The 17,271-nt window shown below is 39.1% G+C and overlaps 2 protein-coding genes and 1 long non-coding RNA gene across 3 annotated transcripts; 2 read left to right on the top strand and 1 right to left on the bottom strand.

The window, feature by feature from the left end:
* The first annotated feature begins 1,571 nt into the window (after window positions 1-1,571).
* On the top strand, window positions 1,572-4,897 carry LOC122281365 (protein FAR1-RELATED SEQUENCE 5-like). The gene is made up of 7 exons (XM_043092778.1): window positions 1,572-1,634; window positions 1,726-1,857; window positions 1,951-4,248; window positions 4,357-4,446; window positions 4,541-4,621; window positions 4,696-4,758; window positions 4,829-4,897. Exons 1-7 carry the CDS (start codon window positions 1,572-1,574, stop codon window positions 4,895-4,897), a joined length of 2,796 nt encoding a protein of 931 aa, XP_042948712.1.
* A 1,003-nt stretch (window positions 4,898-5,900) lies between these two features.
* Window positions 5,901-7,533, bottom strand: LOC122281523. Its single transcript, XM_043093068.1, has 2 exons — window positions 6,461-7,533; window positions 5,901-6,379 (listed from the first exon to the last, which is right to left on the bottom strand). Exons 1-2 carry the CDS (start codon window positions 6,614-6,616, stop codon window positions 6,062-6,064), a joined length of 474 nt encoding a protein of 157 aa, XP_042949002.1. The 5' UTR covers window positions 6,617-7,533; the 3' UTR covers window positions 5,901-6,061.
* A 428-nt stretch (window positions 7,534-7,961) lies between these two features.
* On the top strand, window positions 7,962-11,394 carry LOC122281524. The gene is made up of 4 exons (XR_006230244.1): window positions 7,962-8,037; window positions 8,141-8,233; window positions 11,014-11,086; window positions 11,189-11,394. It is a non-coding gene; the product is annotated as an uncharacterized LOC122281524 (long non-coding RNA).
* Window positions 11,395-17,271: the final 5,877 nt, after the last annotated feature.

The raw sequence follows: 17,271 nt of genomic DNA, 5'->3' as shown, positions 1-17,271 counted from the left end.
GTACAGTGGATTCTCACCTAGAATCCTTACCGAATGGCAATTTTTTTTTCTTTTTATTTTTTCAAACATTTTTTAAACACATTAAACATTTTTAAAAAGTACAAAAAAATTACCGATTCATTAAAAAATAATTCTTTAACCATTAAATAAAAAAATAATAAAGTTGGTATGTTACCCATAGTTGACTATTATAGTGTACTGCTGGTCAAAATTTTTTATTTTTTATTTATTTAATAATTAAGAAAGTGATTTTAAATATATTAGTATATTTTTTTAAAATATTTAAATATATTTAAAAAATTTAGAAGGGGAGGCGTGCTCGGAGATAAACACTGGTCTACATAATAGCGTTGACTTAAAAAGAAAAAGAAAAAAATAAAAAAGTAACACAATCATTGAGTTTTGTCGGTGAGTTTTACAGGTGAGAATAATCATGAAGAAAATGGGTTATTGAGAAGATTAATCTTGATTATAACCGTAAACTTTATATTTTATTTTTTTCTGTCGGACCCATTATCGGTAGGAGTACTGCTACAGGTACCCGGCGTTGGGTACCTGTTGCGGAATCGCTGACGTGGCATTATGCCACGTCAGCTGATATATTAAAAAAAAAAAAAAAAAAAAAAAAAAAAAAACAGAAGTCGATTAACCAGAAGCGGAAACCCATTTCAAACAGCGTTTGAACGAAACCCATTTCAGCATTTCAGCGGCAAGAGGTGAAACCCATTTCTACACCCAACTCGGTAGAAAACGATTCCGAACAAACCACGTTCTCCTGCCCAGCAACCACACTCCGGTCGGCGTCGAATCCAGTTCTCCTGCCCAGCAACCACACTCCGGTCGGCGTCGAATCCGAAGCCACTACATTGTGCAGGTAGTGTTTATTAGGTAGTGTTTATTCTTCCTCTTCTTATTTCTTTCTTCAAATCCCAGATGAAATGTGTGTATAAACGCTTTTGAATGTTGGGTCTTCCATCAGATTTGTTCCTCCTCCTCTCAAGATCGGCATTTCCTTTCCCCATCCGTATAAACGCTTTTGAATGTATAAACGTACTCAAGCTTTTGTCTTTGTGTGTATAAGCTGCTGCGTGAAAACATGAAGGTCTATTATCTTCTTATTTTAGATTCCCTTTTTTTTTCCTGTTGGTCTTTTGGTTTATTGATGATAGTGTTTGTTGAAGAAAATCCCTGATTGTGCTTGTTGAGGCATCCCTGGAGTAGGAATCATGGTTCCAGTTCCAGAAGAAACAACTGATGGCCCAAGGCCGCTCATCATGTTTTGGTTCATGCTAATTCCACTTTGTGCCATTTGTACTCCTGAAAGATTCCCTTGGTTTCTCTATTTCTCTCCAAGATTTACGTGGCCAACGTGACACCATTTATTAGCAAAATTTTATTACTTTTGTGGGAGTAGATCAATTAATTGGTATTATTTGTGTGCTTTTAAGTATGACTAATTTGCCCTTCTATAGTTCAGTTGTGTTTATTTTAGAGTTTTCCTTCAAGAGGTAGTACTTGTAAGGCAAGGTTTATATACTTTTGTTGAATTATACAGTTCATATCTTCTCATAATGGAAAAAGGGGAAGAACATTCATCTCGGCTAATACCATCTAGCCCAAATCGCCCAACCACGGTGTGTTATATTTTATAAAAGTTTGTTGGACTATGTTGGCTTGATATCCATGGATTTCCACATGAATAACACATTGTAATAACATGTGCAGGGCATACCATCAACCTCTCTAAGCTTCAGAAATTACATGCACATGCACGGTTTCTATGGAGAATTTCCTACGTGGTCACCAGCCCTAATGCAACACCCAGATGGCTACCAATATCCATGTGGAATTCAAGAGGTGATACAATTGTATTATTGAATTTTTGTAAATTCAAGGTTATCCTTTTAAGATTATTTTCATGTGTTTTAAATATTTTTGTGGTTCTGCTAGGGCAATGATGGTTACCCAACGCCTGTTATGACTACTGGATCTGCCGCGAGCGAAAGGGGTGATGTAGCAGAAACACCCAATTGTAGGGAAACTGAGTTCCCATCTACCTCCGCTAGAGTTGAAGAACCCAATTGTGATAGACCAGATTCTATGGAAACTGAGGATGAAATTGGCGAGACATCTCAGTTAGATAATGAAATTGGTGGTGACACGATTTTAGAGCCCAAGTCGAAGATGGAGTTTAATTCTTTTGAAGAAGTAATGACTTATTATAAGCAGTATGCTAAGAGTATTGGGTTTGGGGTGATGACAAGAAGGACTGAGAAGGGTGATGATGGGACTGTCAAATATGCCACCCTCGGTTGTGCCCGGGGTGGAAAGGCCCGTAATAGGACGTTGAATGTCGCCAGGCCACGTCCGACAGGAAAGACGGAGTGTAAGACGAAGATTAATGTCTTAAAAGTAGACGGAAAGTTTCAGTTGACAACGGTTAATAACATTCATAACCACGGCCTCAGTCCAAAAAAAGCCCGATTCTTTCGATGTAATCGAGAAGTTAGTGATTCCGTAAAAAGAGTCTTAGATACAAATGATCTGGCTGGTATCCGAATGAATAAGAGTTTCGGATCTCTTGTCGTTGGCACGGGAGGTTTCGAAAACCTCCCGTTTTTGGAAAAGGATTGTCGGAATTACATCGATAAGGCAAGACATCTAAGGCTTGGCGCTGGTGGTGCTGGAGCGCTTCAGGAATATTTTTTACGGATGCAATACAAGAATCCTGGGTTCTTCGCGTCGATGGATCTAGATGACGAAGGGAGGTTGAAGAATGTCTTCTGGGCAGACCCTCGTAGTAGGGCAGCCTATGAAGATTTCGGTGACGTGGTTACATTCGACACCACATATCTGACGAACAGATATGGGATGCCTTTTGCACCATTTGTTGGTGTAAACCACCATGGCCAGTCAATTCTTTTGGGAGCAGGATTGATATCCAGTGAGGATACGGCAACGTTTGTGTGGTTATTCAAGACTTGGTTACAGTGTATGGATGGTATAGCTCCTAGAGCTATTATCACAGATCAGGACAGAGCAATGAAGAATGCTATTGCTATTGTTTTCCCAAAAAGTCGACATCGATTTTGTTTGTGGCATATACTGAAAAAAGTTCCTGAGAAGCTTTCCTCCTATTCTGCCTATAAAAGTGGGATGAAGAGTGCCTTGATGAAATCTGTGTATGATTCCCAAAATGTTGAGGAATTTGAAAGCTCTTGGGCGGAGTTAATCACCACTTACAACTTGGAGGAGAATGCTTGGCTGCAAACTTTATACACTGAGCGTGCGCATTGGGTACCGGCATTCTTGAAAGATACATTTTGGGCGGGGATGAGTACAACGCAGCGGAGCGAGAGCATGAATGCTTTTTTTGATTGTTATGTTCACGCTAAGACAAAATTGAAAGAGTTTGTCGATCAGTTTGACAACGCATTGAAGAAAAAGATTGAGAATGAAAATACCTCTGACTTTCACTCCTTCAGCGTCACCATTCCCTGTATATCTAGATCTCCGATTGAAAAGAAGTTTCAAGAATGTTACACGAATGCAAAATTCAGGGAAGTTCAGCGAGAACTTCAATGTCTTATAGATTTGTCTCCAGAGTTGCTTAAGAGAGATGGTGGTGTAAAGACGTACCTTGTAGAGGATGAGGTTCATGTGGAAGAATTCACAAAGACTGTCAGATATTCAGTGGACTTTAGTGATGTGGATACCACCATGAAGTGTTCATGTGGGCTATTTCAGATGAGGGGTATATTGTGCAGGCATATATTGGCTGTATTTAAATGCAATGGTTTGAAAGTTTTGCCGAATCAGTATATTTTGGATAGATGGAGGAAGGACATTAGGAGGAGGTACACGTTAATCGACTGCAGCTATGATGCAGGGGGTCAGCGAGCAGATGCTAACAGATATTCTACTCTATTGAATATCTGTTATAAGATGATTACTCACGCAGCTGGTTCAAAAAAACATACTGAGGATGCATTACAGAAGTTGCATGCAATGATTACGTTATATAGTGAGAACCAAGAAGCTCCATCTAGAACATGCACGGGTTCCAATGTTATTCCTTCGATACCGGAGACAGAAACATGTGTGGGTTCACAGAAAGTACTCAGTCCGCTAGTAGTAAGAGGGAAAGGCAGACCACCATCTCTGAGGAGAGCATCAGTTATGGAAAAAGAGATGCGGAAAGTTAAATCGAAAGCGAACAATGCAACAGTCAAGAAAAAACGTAAACAGGTAATTCTATAAGCTAGTTAACTTAATATGTGTGGTTATTAATGGCGGTAATAAGCTAGTTATTAATGCATACTTGATTCAACGTGTTGTGTAACATTTGTATGTTAGAGAGCTGGGGGAGATACACCTATGCTTGACACGTGCAGGAATTTATTTGGCCCTTCAGAGGCAGATATATCCAATGTTGGATTGATGGAGGTAACAAAATTTCGTAAGCCTACCTATTGTTATGTGTGGTTATTGTTGAAAGAGTATGTAATCGAAGAGTCTTATTATGTTTGTCATGTTTCAGAGCCACCCTCTTGAAGACAGTCCAGTTGTTGACATTAGTGGAACCCAGCGCCAAGAATCAATAATCGCCAGTCAAGAAAGCGTACGAAATAACAAAAATTTTGCCCGGAGTTTAATATTGACATTACACTAAGATCTATAAGCTACTCCTTGCAGATGCACTTTGGGATGGATGGATCACAACCGGTTGCGGTAGATGAGTCACAACCACGGATTGGGGTGAGAAAGTAATTATATTTCATCCAATTTATTTCTCTTAAGACTCATTTTCACGGAAATTTTTTTGTAGGTACGGTTCCAATGTTCTATTTCATCTATTGATGTTGGTCAGCTTGCCGAAACAGGGTCGAAGCAATGATTTAGTTTGTGGCATGAGTGTATTTAATGACAGTGCAATACAGCTTGGGAATTTATTTGTTTAAAGTTATTGATACTAACTAAATGATGTTGATGTTGAATATATGGTGCAGCAATATATTTGTGTGTTTTGTTAGGGAGCAAATTAATTGGAAGGTTTCAATTAGTCTTATACTAACAGTTTTGTTATGGAGTTATATAGTGATGAGTGTATGCAGGAATGTTTTTGATATTACGTAAATGGAGGTAATTTTTGGTAATTTTCTGCTTAGTGATTATAAGCAGGATCGGCCACCAAAATGGACCTTGGTGGCAATCAGTTGGACAAATTGAGAATTACAAGCACGTTCCAAGAAATCAGGAATCCTTTGCCTCTGTTTGTGATGTTTTCGCTGGTGGGAGATGAAAGATGTTTTAATCTTTTGACGTGTCTTTATGTAGGCATGTGCACTGTTTTATTATTGAGTTTGTTCAGTTTTTTTTACGTCTTTTGACCGCTTAGTAATTTGGGTGCCAAATGCATCGAGTTCACAGATTTTTGGTCAAGGAAATGCAATGGATAATAAAGCTAGGCACATGAATTGGCACATGAATACATGAAAGCTCTGGGCATGATTGGCACATGAATTAATTAACAATAAATAAATATGAAGCAGTTAATAAAGCTAGGCCAATGATTTCCTACGTGTACGTACTGGGCATTGACACAAAGTTAAAGAGGTTCGTGTACATTAATTTTTGAAGCTGTCCTAAGCTGTACATAATATTTTGACGAAGCACGAATGCAATATTGAAGCTGTCGATCAGTTTTGGTGCACATGTTATGGAGGCATGTGCATGCTGCGAAGCTAGTTGCATCTGCTATGTAAATAAAATCCATGGGATAAAACCATGGATGTATTATGTTCACGTTTTCACCTACTCATCAAGGAAAAAACACAAGCAATGATAGAGCAAACCTTTGCTTAAACAAGAAATGACCGGATTGAGGAAGTCAAAAGCAATTCAGAAACGGGAAATACAATACAAAATGAGAAAATTACAATGGTTCCAGTCCTGTTAGGTAGCTGCTAGTTACATGGTTGAAAATTAAAACTAAGTAGTAAATAACATTACATAACCACAGCAGCCAAAAGAGGTTTCTAACACTAATATGATATGAAATTCACCTATGTACTATCAAGTAATATGCTACAACAAAAGCAAAAGTCCAAAACACACGGAGTAATGTGCGTGAACGTCTTATTTCAGCTTCACGTACAACAGCAACCAACTCCCTCAGTAACTCCTCATTTCTATTGGACAGTACTAAATTTATCTCATCTGCTCTTCTACGCAACTCAATAATGAGGTTTTCAAAGTCGTTGATTAGTTTCTTCAGCTCTTTCTCCTTACTTAATACTTCATTGTGAGTTTCTTCACGATCCAATGCCATGTATTCATCATCCTCTACCCACTTGAAATACTTACAATATGGAATTCCCTGTGAATGAATACAGATTTTTTGCAAAAAAGTTATATGCATGTAATATTATTGAATTTAACTAAAAATGAATATAGTTACCTCTTTGTTGTACTTTGCACAACTTAGGAAGGCTCGGCCTGGATTTTTTTTTGTATTTGAGTATCTCATTTGGGCTTCAATCTCACAAAAGCATAATGGATGGCCCGGAGTTCGTTTGCCAAAAGAGGTAGAGGACGTCGTTGTGGATGATGACATATTCTTATATTAATTCTAAGCTTCAGAAAAATTTGGGCAGCAAAAATACAACACTGATTAATTGAGAAAGGAATGAAACACTGATTAATTGAGAAAGGATTGAGAAAGGAATGACTCCCCCTCAAAAGAGTAATCATACCTATGTATGTCAAAAATAGATGAATATGTGCTCATTTTGGTCATTCGGTTTCAAGTTTACAAGTTTGAAAGGGCATTCATTTGAATGTCCTATTTATTTCACAATGTCAATCAGGTCCGTATATAAAATTCTTATATATTAGCTGAAATTCACTATCCTAGTATTCTTAACCGTCTTAACAGTTAAAATGAACTAAATAGGACATTCAAATGAATCAGTGGTATTTCTCTGGAACATCACAACGAACGAGTGAAAAGAGAACTATTGTAATTTGGGCATTTCCATTTTCGGGTTAGGGTTTCAGATTTCCAATTTGGGCATTTCCATTTTCGGCTTAGGGTTTCAGATTTCCAATTTGGGCATTTCCATTTTCGGCTTAGGGTTTCCAATTTGGAATTTGGGCATTTCCATTTTCGGCTTAGGGTTTCAGATTTCCAATTTGGGCATTTCCATTTTCGGGTTAGGGTTTCAGATTTCCAATTTGGGCATTTCCATTTTCGGCTTAGGGTTTCAGATTTCCAATTTGGGCATTTCCATTTTCGGCTTAGGGTTTCCAATTTGGAATTTGGGCATTTCCATTTTCGGCTTAGGGTTTCCAATTTCCAAAATCGGTTACAATTTCTATGCATGTATATTTTGGGCATTCGGCATTTCCAAATCTATTGTAACTGATTCACTACAAAAATAAGAGAACTATTTCAAAAGAGTTCGAATATGTGAAAAACTCAAGGGAAGAGTAACCTCTCTTCGTGGTTGCCGAAAGTGAGTGTCAAATCTGTTCCGTGGCTGCCGAAGGTGAGTGTCGAATCTGTTCCGTGGCTGCCAAAGGTGAGTTCTGCAGCTTTGACCTAGAAATTTTAAAACCAAGAGAACGGCCGAACGTGGCTGCCGAAGGTGAGTGCTGCAGGTTTGACCCAGAAATTTCAAAACGAAGAGAAATGCCGGTTTTAGAAGAGATAAGAAGGAGATGAGAAGGAGATGATTTGGTTCTTACCTGCAGGAGAAGAGCTGGTTGCTATCTTCTTACTCTGAAGCCCTAATCTCATCTGAAGGGAGAAATGCTGCCGATTTTACGAAGAGAAAATGAACGTGTATTGAAGACCTGCTGCGCACCGTTTTATTAATGTGTCCACGTGGGACCCGTGTACGCGCCGTGTCCCCAACGGCGTGTGCAACCAGCATTTCTCTATCGGTATCCTAATCATTTTCCCTTTAAGAAAGATGCCTGGAGCCATTTCAGAGACACAGAGATACAGAGAGAGTCGTTGACTCATTTGTGCCTGTATCCTCAGCAAACCCTCTACATTTGTCTTTGTCCGATCTCTGTCGTTTAACCGCTTAGAATTCAGATGATCATTGAACTTTTCTTCTTATTTTGTATTCAGGGCTCACGTTTCGTGGATTGCGAGGTCATAGTTCCTCTTTTCGTCTCACCTGGACGCTGTTTCTTAGCAATGGATTATGATGAAGAGATCAAGGTGCATTTTTACTAGTTTTTGTTCTGTTTTTAGTTTAGTTTTGTGTTTGGTTGCTGAGAGAAGGTTGGAAAAATGAGAAGGTTTGTTGTGTTTATCATGGATTAGTTTTCATGAATTTCTCTCTTCCTTTGGGCTTCTTGTTGTATTCAATGAGATTAGTTTCTATGATTCTCTTTTTAGCTCCTGATTTATAACCAGTGTTACCTTTTGTATACATGTTGTTACTTAATTGGGCTAAGTTTATTTTATTTTTCTAATATATTTTAATATACTTGAAAAAAGAATTATCATCGCAGTCCATTGCACAGATCTCAACTCTTATCTTCTTAAAGTTCCCACTAGCTTCCCCTGCGGTATGATTCTTTAATAGCAACTTTACTAAAGGGATCATTTTGTTCTTATAATCTGACTGGAGTTTTACCTGGCCGGGTTCCGATGGAAAGAGTGTAGATTTGTCGAAAGGATTGGTGTTTTTGTTTCAAGTAGGCAAAGCAGTGGCAAGGTGCTAGGTAACTGGGATAATAAAATAGAATCAAGGAAAGGAAAATACAAAAATTATATGTAAAGTCATTTTGAGTATTCTTTTACACACTTTAGTGATGTGATTGTTTGAATATTAAAATAATTAATATAGTCAATCATATTAATTAAGTATACAGAGAGTACGTAAATATGACTCTATGGAACATTACTCAAAAAAATAAGACTTATTGAGTGTTGTGGTTGAAACGGCGGAAAAAAACGAGAGAGAGGGAATTGAATGTGTGGTTAGTTGTATGCTTTCTCATGCACTCCGTTTATAGCCGGTAGGAGAGCACAAGATCAGATGGTAGTTTTTGTTGAGTTGAGCGCTAATGATCGAGGAAATTTAACACAGAAATCACAGCAAGGAAATAATGAAAATAAATAAGAGAGAAATGGGAAAGGGGAAGAGAATAATGAAAGGGAGTGGAATTTTGCCCAAAATATATATATATATATATATATATGTGAAGCAACCAAAGGAAAGAGTTTAATTGGGATGTTACAGAGAGAATGGTGAAGGAGAAGTCTGGGTAGCTGTGTAGATGAGGAAGAAAGAAGGGAAAATTGGGGGTCTCTCTCTCTTAAGCAAAACACACCAGTTTTCATCTTTCACGTTTTAACCAAAGGGCTGAGCTTTGTTTTAAGGGTTGGATTTATTGTAACACCTCGACTCTATAAGGTTAGGAATTAATGTTATTAACGTGTTTTTAAATTTTTAATTATGAGTTAGGCATAAAAGATTTCATATTTAAAATTAACGTATTTTGGTAAAAATTGAAATAGAGAGTTAACGAAAACACTTCTTAAATATTGTTCAAATTGTTGTGCAGATAAAATAATTTATTAATAAACGAAAACAAGAATTAAGATGATCTCCTTCAGTCATTAGATATATACCTTTTTCTCGCTCGTTACAATTTACTTCATGCATTTGTGCGTCTTTTTTGCTATTAATACGCCTAAGAATTTCAACTATTTAATTCAGGTTCCCTTTCAAATGCAAATATTGGAATCTTAAAATAGCTAGGAAAAATGGTAACCTGTTGTGAACTTGTGGCTCTACAGGTTAAATTTGGAGATACCATGAAGAGTGTGAAATTTTATGGTCGACCCGGGATGGCTAGTTTGAGGGGGAAAATCCTTGATTCATTTAAGAAAAACTCTAAATGCAGTCGCCTAACGCAAACGGCGCACAAACGGCTTTACTAATGTGTCAAAAATTGCAACGCACTGTTTTAACTTTAACCCTTTTGTTATTTCGTTTTTAGACTACGAAGCTTATATTTTCATTATGTTCGTAAGTCCTCACCATGAAGATGACCCCAGCAAAGATGACCCACACCCCCACAAAGATGAACCAGTAGAAAATACTGATTTTTCTTCAGAGTTTTTCTTTAACAATCCTTCTACATACAATCGAAAATACTCCCCCACGAAGATGAACCAGTAGAAAATACTGGTTTTTTTTTTTCAGATTTTTTCTTCAGCAATCCTTCTATGTACAATCCTTCTTCAGCAATCCTTCATAGTTTTTCTTATGCGAAGATGACCCACACCCCCACAATGATGAACCAGTAGAAAATATCCACAAAAATACTCACATGAAGAAGAAAACCAGCTCAGCGGCTGCTTATGGCTTTATGCAAAATGAACCACATGGAGTTCAGGTCACGAAAATACCTGCAGAGATCGGACGAGCTCTGTAAATAGCTGGATCAGTGGGTTTTCTTGTGATGGAAGGAATGATGGACGACAGATAAAATTTGTAAAAGAAACTATCCGAAGAGATGAATCAGACGATGGACGAACCTGTAAAAGAAATGAAATTTCTCTCCAATAAGCATGATCTGTTTTGGTTTCCTTTTCCGTATTTCAGCATTTTGCCTTTCTTTTTTTTTTTCTTTGCTTTCTGAGTTGTACCAAGTGCCCACACCCTCTGGCATTCTGCACCGTCGATCATATATGGCATCATCCATCCATCCATCCATCCCTGCACCCTCTTACCTTTATTTACCTACCCTAGCTGTAGCTTGCCCATCTACTTTCCATTCTTTATTACTTTTGCTTTTAGATCTCTTTTTTTATTATTAATTTTCTTTTTTCTGAGATGATGTCAGACGACTCCCTGCCGCTTGCAACACCTGACTGTATGTAGAAGGCCTCTTTAATATCCCTTCCAATGCTGACTTTACCCTGATGTATGCTGATTATGATGGTAATGTGATAACAATCAGTGATGATATTGATGTGAATAGGGCAGTTGGACGGGCCAGGATTGATGTGCAACTGAGCAACAACAAAGGTGTTAACTCCTACGCTTAATCTGTTGTAAGTATTTCTACCCAACTTACTTCTCTTCAAGTCCAGCATCCATGTCCGAATATCAAAACTGGAGTCATTGCTGAGGGTTTACAATCTGTTCCACAACAGATCTGTGAAGCACTTAAACTACATGAAGCAGTGTTAAAGATTTCAGAGGATATAGTTTCTAAAGCTATCACTGGTCCTTCTTGATGAGCTTGCTGATTTTATTTCAAAGAAGACACAATCCTACCTCAATCTGGATTCGCAAACTACTCAATTTCGTGCAGACTCAACTACACAAAATAAAAAAAATAAAAATAAAAATAAAAAAACTACACAGAATGTGGCTGATGGTTCAAAACTTCGAAAACCTTATGGAGACTCGGACGACAATTAGGGGGTAAGTTTTTTTTTTTTCCCCAATTTTGGAGAGCATGATAATTTTTCAATATTAACTTTTGTTTCCTAACTTCGATTGTATGGTAGCTTGCATGGAATGTATGATAATGAAATGGACGAGACGCTGCTGATGAAAAACGAAGGAAGCATTCATTGAGATGCTGTAGTGGATCTCATAGTGGCAACTGGAAGAAGGCTTAAGTTGAAGGATCTTTACCATTTAGTATATTATTAATGGAATTATTTGCTTTTTCTCGATGGCAACTTGATCGCTGTGTCGCGAAAGTGTATATATACATATATACACAGACACACATGTGTGTGTGTGTGTTAAAACATGGCATGATGAAATGTGTGATGTATTATATTCTTGTAGATAACTATTGTCTTTAAGTTTTGGAAAAGTCTAGGCAACTGGCTTCTATCCCCGTTGTGGCCTCGGGGCTTGATCCCTCTCATCCCTTGCATTCTGTTTTCATCTTCCCACACATCCCTCTGTTCTTTAATCTCTGTCTTCTTTTAGCTGCGAACCCATACGAACCCTAAACCTCTTCCCTCGCATCCCATTGTTTTCTCTCATCTCAGCCGCGAACCCACACGAACCACGAACCCTAACCCTCTTCCCCCACATCTCTCTATTTTCTCTTATCTCTGTCTTCTCTCATCCCTCTCATCCCATGCTAAGCCACACCTTGCAAACCCACATGGACTGTAACCCTAATAGTCGTTCTCTCTTCTCCATGGCCTCACGAACCCTGTTCTTTGGATCCACGAACCCACAAACCGTTCTCTCTTCTCCACGACCCCGCAAAACTCCATCCCCGTCGTCCTCCATCTCCCCTGAACCTCTATCCCCGTCGTCTTCACCCCTGAGGCCGCGACGGGACGTGAACCCACGAACTCTAACCCTAATCTACCCAAAGAGTGTCTTCTGCTCCACAACTCGATGGTCACTTCTCTCTGCTCGAAAACCCCCCAGGTATTTTTTTTTTTTTTTGGATTGTTGCTTTTAGTTTTATGAATCAAATTTTTTCTTGTGATTTTTGAAGTGTTGATTGCTTGATTTGGAGATTTTGTTTGATTTTGATTTAGTTTATTAATATAGTTTGCAATTTGAATTTTTTGCTTTTTTATTCATCTTTGTACCTTACATTTGTATGTATGAATATATGTAGATATGTATATAACGTGCATATAACTTGTAATGCATCTACCAAATATTTAAAGACTAGTACAAATATTTAAAGACTACTACAAATTTTTTGGATTGTTGCTTTTAAATAACTTGTTATATAACGTGCATATAACTTGTAATGCATCTGCCAACTGAGCTTAAGCTAAATTATTTACAATGGTAGAGGTGGTGGTGATCATGACAAAATATTGAATGCAAAAGTTCAACCATTATTGGATGTTTTGGTCTTTGTAAGAAACATGGAGAGCCCACTGATACTCCAATGAACAATAGGCTACAAGATAAAAGTGTCTTCTGGTAATGCATATACATTTTGGGATAATCCATTGTAAAATAGTCTCATCGTTGTTTTATAACTCTTTATCTAAAGCCATAAGTGATTTCTTTGTCTATTTACTTTATCTAATCTTCTGATGATGTACTTAGTTACACATGAATTCTATTCCTTATTTAAATACTGTTGAGAGCTGATTGTGTTTGGTAGACTCAATTAAAAAATATAATTTGTGCCTTTTGAGTCTGAAATTGTAGATTGGACTAAAATTGGGTATGTAATTTTTTTCAAATTTTCTTTTATTTTTTTAAACAAAAGATAGAGAAAGGTTATACAGATATAATAATTAAAACTTGCTGCTATTCAATTTTATTCCATCATTATTCAATTGTTTTATAGGGGTTCTCTTAGAATGTCATCATCATCTTCATCAATATCTTCTTTATCTTTTCCCTAACATTCTTTGGGAAAACCATTGTACTCCTATGAGCTCGAAGCCACATTGAAGTGGTCAACTACTGCAAAAACTCTTAGACGACCCTTCTTAGGGTGTTCAAAGTACAATATCCAGTAAACTACGTACATTATTTGTTGCCTAAAACATTTTTTATATATAATCATTTAATATGATGTATAGTTCATATATTTCTAATATATGCATGAAATGAGCAAGGCTTACCATACTATAAGTTTTTCAAGTGGTTGGATAGTAATGAAATGACTGAAGTACAAGTTCAAGAATGAATGAATGAACTGTTAAAGAAAGAAAGAGAAATCGAGAAGATACTTGAGCTTCTCAAAAAGAAGGAGATTGAGCTGCATAAGATAGTGGATCGCCTCGAGAGGGTGCAAATGGTACTAGCCAATAAAAGCGATGAGGTTATGCAAAACGAGTTGGTACTTAATGCACAAGAAGCTAAAATAAGGCATTTAGGCACGCTACTTCAGATTTATTGCTGTTTTGTATTTGTAAATGCATTTACCTAGTGTTATATAAGTAATTTGAGATTGTTGTTAGTAGTTCTATGTTTTAAGTATTGGAGTTGTACATTTGTATTAGCTATCGAGAAGTTTGGATTTATTTTGTGGTTATCACTAAGTTATTTTGTGGAATTAGACTGATAAAACACAAATTTTTGTTTTATGGACATTGGACATTGGACACTGGACACTAAGCACTTCTCTTTGATCAGATCTCACCTAGCATTTACAATTGTTTTTCGTTTTATGGACATTGGACACTAAAACACTAAGACTGTGATGACCCGCTTTTGAGTGTATTTTCGCTGAAATAGTTGTTTTTATTTTAATTAATATTTTAGTTATTTATTTTAGTTTATTTGCGTTTTAAAATTGTTTTTAATTTAGTTGATGTTGTGTTTTATTTCTTTTAGTTGTTTTGTGGGTTTTAATATCTTTTTGGCGGTTTAGTTTTGTTTCCCGGAATGAGGATTGGACCTCATCTTTTCCCTACATCTCTTTTCCTTTTTCTCTTCTTTTTCCTTTTTCTTTTTTTTTTTTCTTTTTCCTTCTTTCTTTTTCCTTTCTTTTTCTTTTTTCTTTCTTTTCTTTTTTTCTTTTCTTTCTTCCCGCTCGAGCACCCCCCCGGTTTCTCTCTCTTCTCTCTCCCTCACGTCGGAATTTCTTACCCCCGGTGTACCGCCGTCCGGCCACCGTGTGGCTCCCCGCCGGCACCATTCTCTTCGTCTCTCTCCGGCGCACCTCCCCACCGAAACTCACCCCCAACCGGCCGGCCGTTTGGCCGGAAATCCTCCTTAAAGCCCGCACGGCTTTGGCTCCGATCCGCCGCCGTCGCTCCACCTCCGGCCACCATTTCTTCACCACTTCATCACCGGTCCCTTGCCGTCCTAACCCACCTATTTCCGGCCACCAACGACCACTGGAACAGCTCCTACGAGCTAACTTTCCTTTTTGGGAAATCCGACCTCTTTCCGGCAATTCCGCCGCCACCCACGGCCAACCACCACTTCCAATAGCTTCACAACCATCCCTAGACCATTCCCTATCAATCCCAAGCCCTAGTTTGTCCCCGTTCAAAAGTGAGTTTTTCACAACCCACGGCCACAGTGAATTTTCACTATGACGTTGCTTTTTCGGCGCCGTTTGCAACGCCGCGTGTTTTCTAAAATTGCCATATAGCGCTGTAAGTATTTTCCAAACCCTATTTTCAGATTTAAATATATATTGCTCTTTCAATTAATTAATCTGCTGGTTGGTTGATTCCGGACTGAGTCCGAGGAGTTCGGGGGTCGGGTGGATGGAGGACGGAGTTGCTTGATTTATGGTTTTATGGTTGGTTGTTTGTTTTGTGCATTGATAATTGCATTTGCATGGTGCATGCACGTGTATTTTATTTTATTTGAGAAACCCTGTTTTGCTGGCGTGATTGGATTTTCGGGTGCGTGTGTCTCACGAGCCCAAGCCGGGATGGGTTATTATCTCGGTGGAGCTCCTCTGGTCACTCGGGAGTGGATAATACTGAGTGACGTCCCCTGAGTTGTCGCTGGGCGACGACGGGAGCGGGGCTAGAGGATGGCCCGGCCAGGTACGCGCGGGGCGCGAGTCTGGGCATCGCTCTACTCACCGACTCCGTGGCCCTTCGCTGGCGAGGGCTAGAGGATGGCCTGGCCAGGTACGCGCAAGGCGCGAGTCTGGGCATCGCTCGTTTAGGTGTCACATGCGTAGTCGTTACCTGCGGTGTGGCACGGAGCCAGGGTGTGCGGATGATCCCTAGGGGAGATCATGGTGCATGCATAACCGGTTTGTTTTTATGGTTTTCGGATGCGGGCCATTTTCTGGGAAAATGACGAGTTTTGGTTTTGAGGCTTTTAATCCATTTTCTGGGAAAATGGTGGTTTGGGCCATTATCTGGGATAATGGCGAGGCGTGGTTTTTAAGAATATGTTTTTATTGGGCCAAATGGGTTTTTGGCTTGCGTGGGAAAAAAATGTGGTTTTGCTGGGCATGTGCATTGGTTTTTCTTGCATCCATGTTGTTTGAGTTATATGTGTTTTTATCTGGTGGTGTTTGGGTTTTACTTACCTGCGGTACCATTTTTGGTTCCGTAGCTTTTGGTGCAAAGTTCGAGGAGGAGGAGGAGGAGGCTGAGCCCGAGGATGCGGCTCCGCCGGGTTGCTGATGCTTTGCTTTAAATTTGGTTTAAAACTGTATTTGTGTTTTTGTAATATTTTATCTATGTACGTTTTAAACAGCTTGTATTGCTTTAAGAACAATTCTGGTACGTAGTTATGACTTTCGTTATCCGCTGCGTGTTTCTTCGTGCACATATGTTACTTTTGCACACACTTGGCACCCGTCGATAGGATGGTGACCCGGGTTGTCACCATCCGGACGTCTCGATTTTCCCGTGTCCGTGCGTGGGGATTTGGGGGCGTCACAGGTGGTATGAGAGCGGTTTGGCTCTGGGTAAAACCACATGTCCCGTAGGCAGTACCAGAATGCTTTTTAAAGTTGTGTTTTAAAAAAATTATGTTAAGTACAGTTGTTTTATTTGTTTTATTTGTTTTAGCTTGTTTGTTTGTTTGTATTTATTTGGTTATGTTTTTGCAAGCTGGTTTCTTTTGTTTCTTGCTGTGTGGTGTGGTTTTGTTTTTGTTGGTTTTATGATGGTTTTATTTGTTTTCTTAATGGAGGGTCAAGAGTGGTGTTGTGGCAGGAATATGGGGAGACCAAGGAAATCTACCCAGGAACCACGGGACCAAAGCTCCAGGGATGACTCCCTAGCCGAAGCAATACGGCAGATGACGGAATTTATGCAGCAGAGTGCGAGGTCTCAACAGACAGGGCCTTGGCCACAACAAGGACCTTGGCCACAACAAGGGGGTCCTTGGCCACCATCAGGAGGACCTTATCCACCGTCAGGAGAGCCTTGTCCGCAACAAGGAGGGTTTTGGCCACAACCAGGAGGTCCTTGGCCATATCAGGGAGGGCCTTGGATGTATCCAGGAGGGTCCAGTAGCATGGTGCAAGCCGGATGCACCTATGAGCGCTTCCTGGCGCATAGGACTCCACACTTCACTGGAAATGAGGATCCACTTCAGGCTGGAAAATGGATCAAAGATCTGGAGAAAACCTTTGAGGTGTGTGGATGCACTGAGGCGCAACAAGTACTCTACGCCAGCTATCTCTTGCAAGGTACCGCTTCTGATTGGTGGGATACCAAGAGGGTGTTGTTGGAATCTGAACTGGGATCTTTCGCTGCGGTGACCTGGCAGCGTTTCAAGAAGGAGTTCAATGACCGTTTCTTTCCCGCATCGGTAAGGAAGCAAAAGGCAAGAGAGTTCTCCAATCTGGTCCAAG

This window comes from Carya illinoinensis, chromosome 11 (genome assembly GCF_018687715.1).
Source record: "Carya illinoinensis cultivar Pawnee chromosome 11, C.illinoinensisPawnee_v1, whole genome shotgun sequence".
Lineage (NCBI taxonomy): Eukaryota > Viridiplantae > Streptophyta > Magnoliopsida > Fagales > Juglandaceae > Carya > Carya illinoinensis.
This window is presented reverse-complemented; position numbering and strand designations above follow the sequence as displayed.

Coding starts and splice junctions, on each gene's coding strand:
- LOC122281523 (XM_043093068.1), bottom strand. CDS start 6,616: ATGTCATCATCCACAACGACGTCCTCTACCTCTTTTGGCAAACGAACT. Junction 6,380..6,460: donor GTGCAAAGTACAACAAAGAG/GTAACTATATTC, acceptor ATTCATTCACAG/GGAATTCCATATTGTAAGTA.
- LOC122281365 (XM_043092778.1), top strand. CDS start 1,572: ATGGAAAAAGGGGAAGAACATTCATCTCGGCTAATACCATCTAGCCCA. Junction 1,635..1,725: donor GCCCAAATCGCCCAACCACG/GTGTGTTATATT, acceptor TAACATGTGCAG/GGCATACCATCAACCTCTCT. Junction 4,622..4,695: donor TAATCGCCAGTCAAGAAAGC/GTACGAAATAAC, acceptor TACTCCTTGCAG/ATGCACTTTGGGATGGATGG.